Below are 6698 nucleotides of genomic sequence, written 5' to 3'. Positions count from 1 at the left end.
ATTCATTACCCACGTACCGAGGTGTGTGTGTGGAGGTTTATTACGGCCACCCCTGAACACGTACCATGTCCACTTAGACTTAATTTAAGTAATCCATTAAGCACATATGTCATTGTTTTACTGTAAGGGTATCTACTGTAAGTATGCTATAAGCAAGGGAAAGGTACTTTCAGGGTTGTTCTCGTTGCTTGCAGGGGTTAGTCAGAATCTAAAAGATTTCAAAGTGAAACGTCTGTGAGATGTTATACGCTTCTATAGAATTTTATATGATGGTTTACTTGTGAGTTACGTGACCAAATTTCTTATATAAAATGTTCACTTTAATAGCAGATAAGGTTTATGTCCAGTTATCATAGTCCAGACGTCTTAGTCGTAAGGATGGTGATGTTTTGGTTATACTTACACGACAGACCATATTGTTGTTATCAGCATATCCATATGTTATTGTGTGATAGGAGTAGTAGAAGAAATTTGTAAGATATTCTATAAAGTCTATTAATTACATTTTTTTCTTACTTGAAAGCCGTTTCACTGGCATCAGAAATCAGTAAAGCCTCCCGTGAACTGCCGCCGCCAGTGGTGTACCACTGAGGAACGCGGGGAGTCATTGGAAAGGGGCCGAAGTACGGGAAAGACCAACCTCCAGGATGGCTGCTGTCCAGAAATTTTTTTGCGAAAAACCAGGGACGTGCGTACTGGCCATGGCGGCAATCGATACTGAAATAAAGTTGTTCGGCAATGAATTTTCAAGCGCGGCAATGGACAAAGTTCGCGCGATAGAAAAGAAGCCTCATTTTCACGGAGCTCATTTCAGTGAAAGCAGTAGCGCCGCTTCACGGCCTCACGCGGGAAATAAATTAGGTTAAATTATTGAGCTCATAAACTAGCACTGCGCATCAATTGGTTTCTCTTAAACCAGAGTTTCCGATGCGTCGAGAGCAATAAAGATGGATTCTCTCTGAACGTAAATCCGAAATCAGTGGCGGCACTACGGTGGCAATTGGACGAACCGAAAATATCGTTTTCGTGTCACTGAACAACACACATTTCCTTTATTAACAGAATCACTACTAAATCTCTCGTTTTCAACCTAAAACTAGACAATACCATAATCACAATACTGGACGAATCACAATAATATCACTTGATTAAAATTCTGGTCAACGTTACACTTTGTCCTCGGTAGTACCGTCGAAACCCCTATTGTCAATTCCGTGCCGAACAGGTTTCACATCAGGACAGTCTTCGTCTCCCTCACATCTATTCCAGTGCTGGATTTCCCCGGACCCAAAAATGGCGAAAAAGAGGCCACAAAATACGTAAACTATGGCCCCGATGTAGAAGATTGTGTGCCACTCCTCCATCCCATTCTAAATAGAGGTATGTTACGTGAGATGAAAGGACAGAGTGTGGGAGTATGTTACGTGGTCTGCTGTGAGGTACCCCACTAACATGGGGCTCAAAAACCCAGTGGTACTGCCCAGGCAATTCACGATGCCATAGAGGCTGCCTGCGAAGTTGGGGGCCAAATCCTGGGCGTTGGAAAGGTTGGTTATGGTGCTCGCCCCGTTCGAGGCTAAAGACAGGGCAATGAGGGAGATCACCCAAGTGGCCTGGCAGCCCACAAAAGTCTGACCAACCAGCAAGAGCCCCGGGACTATATGAGCTGTAAATTTCCCTTTGAACGCCGAAGTTCTCACCCATAAGGCCAACTTACAGAAAACAGTGAAAGACTTCCGGATGGCAGATTTAGATATCGAGCCTCTTCTGATGATGGAATCTCCAATGATGCCAAAAACAAATCCGGCAAGCATTCTGGCTAAGTAGGGGACAGCAGCTAGGAATCCTGTATTTCCCAAATCGAAACCTAACACTGTCGACATGAACTTAGGGCCCGCAGTCATGAGAAAAAATAGCCCCCAGAGGTTGCCGAATTGGGCCACCCCCAACGCCCAAACTGGAAGGGAGGTGAGTATTGATTTGTAGGGTGGGATGCTCTATAAATAAAACTGTTGTTAATAATTATTCGCCCAAATTCGGAACATTAAGAGTATCAAAATATTCGGAAGCTCATCTGGAGAATTCTTTTGTAGCCACGGCCATGATTCCCCTGATTAGCTCATCGTCGCCTCGACGATCTACCCACAAACTTACTTTCTTAGATGACAAAGTCCCAGAAAGACCGTTGACAATATAGTCCTTTTCGCAGCTCCCGATCCAAGGATGCTTCTCTGGACAATCATAGACTGCCACTATCCAGAAAAAAGTCCAAACCAGCACCAAAATTCCTGAGATATAGAAGCCCCATTCCCAGCCTACATGTTCGATTACATTGCCTAGGAAACGTCGAGTTTAATATGAGAGTGTTATGAGCACTTTTGGGATGCTTGCCTAGCAGAGGCCAGGTGACGACAGTGCCAAGGGAGCCTCCCAGGGTGGCGCTTATGAACTTCCCCTTTTCGGCCGGCGGAGCCCATCTGGAGATGAGGCAGTGCACTGCGGGGTACACGATGCCCTAGAAAAATAGTTTTCCAAGTTAAGGATTTTAGCTTAGGGTCCGGATTTTGAGTTTCAGTTTCGAATTAACAATCTCCGGTTCGCTTAATGAATAAACATTGAGGTTTTTCTGATGAATGATGATGGTTGATCCGTTGTTTGCTTAGAGAGATGTGTTTTGCGGTTTAAACCACTTGGATAGACTCAAGAGTTATCTACTGGAAAATGCTGCTTTTAGTACTCGGCATCGAAAAGTCTGTCTGACATGGAGATAAAGAAACTGTAGAAATTTTGCTATGAGAATTATTTCCGTTATTAATTCCTTACGAAATTTGATACAAAAATTCTCTAAATTCTATTACGCGATTTCTTTAAGTTTCGAAAATTTGAAAGAAAAATTCTCTAAATTTCAAAACGATCGGTGTCAGGGCCAGCCAAACTGGAGCTAATATAATAAAAAAATCTCTAAACTTCATTAAGAAAATTCTGAAAGTTGTCAAATGAGAGTGCTTAAGCATTCTACAACATTCTCTAAATTGCACTGTGGAATTTCTCTAAAAAAATTCACATGCTCATCAAATCAAGGTGCAAATCGCAGCAAACTTCGGGACAGGATGGAAAGAATCTCCGAAGTGTATTCTTTAAATTCTATTCTGGAAATTCTCAAAATTTCGTCACGAAATTTCTCTACATTTTATTGAGAGGTTTCAGTCTCTGCGTTCGATATTCTCACCATTTTATTTGCAAAAATCCTAAAAACTTTACCTTGATAGGTATTTAACCCTCTAGAAATTCTAGAGCAGTTACAAGGCTCATAAACAACCCCGATGCGTCAAATATTCTAAAGATTTTACAACGGAATTGCCAATATCTTACGAAAAATGACCTCTAAATGGGCGACCTTTATTGCAGCGAATAGAGGACTCAGTAGCAATATTCTTTAATTTTACGGCGAAAATTCGCCCTGATGACCATTAAACTGCAATTAAAACTGAAAAACTCACCCCAAACAGGCCAATAAGAAACCTTGAAGCGATCAACCAATACGGGTGCCAGGAGGCACACAGAGGCCCGAGCAACGTCAGTAGCGCGCTGAGGGCAAAAGACACTGCAACCGACTTGCGAGGACCAAAGCGCTCAGCTACGGCGGCTCCCGGTATGTTGCTGAGCACGAATCCCCAGAAATAAGCCCCGAGTATCAGTCCTTGCAGTCTTGAGTCCCAGCCGTAGGTGACTGAGTACTACAATTCCCTAATAAATCCCTATCCCTTTACATAATTACCAAGCGTGGTACCTTTCGCCCTATGCGTCTTTCAGTGCTGATGGAGGTTTCATTGTCAGAAATCGAAGAATTGTCCTTATTTAAGACGGCGCACTCAGGTACGGCTGCTGCAGTAGCGTTGGATGGGGTGGTGTTCACCATGGCGATGAGGATTAAGGACATATTGGTCCTCAGGACGTAGAGGACGAGGGTGCAGGTGAAAAGCATCAGCCAGATTATCGACCTCATGGGGATTAGGGCTGGAGTTTATAGGTGAAGTGAGTGATTAATATCTTTTATAAATGGGATACTTACGGGATTTTTTGATCTTGAGGGCAGACATTTTAGGATCTTGTGGCTTAAACTTCGATTCTCGGCCTGAAAAAATCACGCAGCAGAATATTCAAAACCGATAGTTCTCTCTCTACACAAACGTACACACAGCACAACGTTACTTAATTACAGCAGCCATCGCAATTACCATAATTACTAAGTCAAATTATCTGTTCGAAATATTTAAATGTTTTCTATTCGTTTTTTTTTTTAATTTTTTTATATTATTTTTACGAATTAATCTGCGTCCTGCACGTAAACGGTATTATTGTAGATTATAGCTGCGTGAATTACAAGTTCGTTCACGATTTACTAGTGAAAAGACGAATCTTTCCTATGCGTATCAATCATTCTCAGGTTAATAGTCTAGGAGATTCACAGAGAACTCCGTAAAGGGGCAGAATGGCATTTGATATGAAAAGCGAATTTGCATTTTTTTTTTTTTGCAAAAGTGTTGTACGGTACCAAAGATATTTATAGCGGACTTCGGGAGGAGACAGGGCAGTACTTGCTACGAATCTCGTCCGGCCCATAGAAAACAAATGCAGAAGAAGATTTCGATGTAAACCTGCACCTGCGTTTCCAAAATAATCTACGCCACTGACGTTTTTTCAATTACGCGTCGGGCTTCGTGTTGTACATAAATTTTACAAGGAGATTCGTAAACCGACGGAGCAGTGCGTTGGGTGATTCCCCAGATATTATAGGAAAGTTGCGAAATAACCGCAGGCTCGAATTTCGAAAAATTGCTTTTAGGAATCCGCCAGGACCCTTGTCCAGCTTGGGCGGAATACATTAGCGATATACTGAGTGCGTTCGCGAATTTGATCATATTTTTCGCATTCGCCTTCCGGACGTACACGGTACCAAACGCGGAAAAACCGCAGAAAATGATACAAAACTGAGATTATTGTTTTCTCCGTATAATAGTTTTTATTAGTAATTTTTTAGACAATCTTCGACAACGAGGTTCCATAAACCTAATAGAGAAATTTAAAAATCCGGACCAGCTCCGCGTTCATAGTGCGAGCCACAGCAAATTCAGCACCAAATAACCCACAAGAAAACCTCGTATTTTAAACTATAGGTAAACATAACAATTAGAAATAATATAATGGACGGTTAATTTCCATCTGTTGGTTAACGAAGCACATTTCCGAATTTACCCAACTAGAACGCGGGATGTATACTCGAAATGTATAAAACGGGGCTTAAAAAGCATGACCCCCGGCTCTACCCTTAAAAGAAGTACGGGAACGTGAATTCTCAAAAATTCATAAATACAGCTCTGAGTCGAAAAATTTTACCCCAAATTACCCTCATTTATTCATAACTCACCTGCCGATAATCAACTAACTTTTCACGGAAAACAAACTGGTCAAGCGAAAATTCTCACAGGTACTTTCGCACCTTATCTTAAATGTCAACATTAAACGCTCCTTGGACACATCAATAATAACGAATGGATTGGCACTGATTAGAACCAACATACAGTACCATTATTTACACAGAACGTGGCTTTTTCAATCGGTACCCTATTTTAATGCCAAATCTCCGTATGCGGAACCATCTAATAAAATATATTTGGGTTTCGCTCGACTCGCATTAGCTCTTAATTGAACTAATAATTAAAATCGAATAAAAATGACATTGGGTCTAATGATTTTCTTGAATTTTTGGTTATCCTGATTTTTGGTAAAAGCCACGATTTAGCCCTAATTGGAGGGTAATCGGGCGTAAGCAGTACCGAACGGTTTCAATGTTGTTCGGGGAAAAAGTGAGATAAATTATCGGTTTTAGTTGAGATCACAAATTGCGACATTTTGGGCTTTACCATGTCCATAGTATCGCTAACAAGTTCTTTGTTGAGTGAAGCAATTTCAAGGTCCGAGTCATGGATTACATAAGCCTATTACAATCAATTTAAATAATAGCAAATTTCTATGAAATGCGATTATAATTCACTAAAAAATATAATTTTTCATATCAGTCGAATGAAAGACGGCCTCTCTTGTGCCCTCACGAGGTCTCAACAATCCTAATTATCGTTGTACCATTTGTCACGCCATTTCCATGCCCATGCATATTCTGTTACATAAGATAATTACATGTATAAAGAATAAACAATGTAGCAATTAGCAGGTTGAATGTGGTGTGATAAGTACTTCTTTACTGGGTTTTTAATTCATTAACCGGAATGTGGTGCAAACACAACCGCTAACCGATTCGAAGTTTCCTCTACTAAGAAATTTGGGAAAATCTCTGCAACAATATTGAATGCTGCTGAACGTAATAAGTACCTAAAGGAGATTTTAGATCCGTTTCAATTTATAGTCCTGGAATTTTGAAATTTGCAATAAATACCTGCTTCCCTTTATATCAATGATTTGCCTTGTATTTTTCAACGCTGAAGAGACAGGTATAAAATTCGAAAATTCTCTTCGTTGCCGCGATTGCTGCACAGTTTTGCCGAATTTGATCATTCAATTATCAGCATAAAATATAGCACTCACTCACTTTCTACAACCTCCCAAAGAAAAAATCTCGCCTATTCTGACCTTCACACTTATGGGTCTTTATATCATGTAACTCATGTTATTTTTACCGT

At 40.8% G+C, this 6698-nt stretch overlaps 1 protein-coding gene across 2 annotated transcripts; it reads right to left on the bottom strand.

Annotated features, from left to right (window-relative positions):
* Nucleotides 1-1033: 1033 nt before the first annotated feature.
* On the bottom strand, nt 1034-5603 carry LOC136348400 (sialin-like). Of its 2 annotated transcripts, XM_066299193.1 has the most exons (9): nt 5429-5603; nt 4073-4135; nt 3791-4017; nt 3501-3737; nt 2392-2515; nt 2155-2336; nt 1718-1997; nt 1425-1666; nt 1034-1370 (listed from the first exon to the last, which is right to left on the bottom strand). In XM_066299193.1, exons 2-9 carry the CDS (start codon nt 4098-4100, stop codon nt 1167-1169), a joined length of 1524 nt encoding a protein of 507 aa, XP_066155290.1. In that variant the 5' UTR covers nt 4101-4135; nt 5429-5603; the 3' UTR covers nt 1034-1166. The 2 variants fall into 2 exon arrangements, with proteins under 2 accessions (XP_066155290.1, XP_066155291.1); XM_066299194.1 differs by lacking the exon at nt 5429-5603 and having other exon boundaries at nt 4073-4428.
* Between the last annotated feature and the right edge of the window lie 1095 nt (nt 5604-6698).

The sequence above is a fragment of the Euwallacea fornicatus genome, chromosome 32 (genome assembly GCF_040115645.1).
Source record: "Euwallacea fornicatus isolate EFF26 chromosome 32, ASM4011564v1, whole genome shotgun sequence".
NCBI classification, from domain to species: Eukaryota; Metazoa; Arthropoda; class Insecta; order Coleoptera; family Curculionidae; genus Euwallacea; species Euwallacea fornicatus.
The sequence above is the reverse complement of the archived record's forward strand: the minus strand, read 5'-3'. Positions and strand labels throughout refer to the sequence as shown.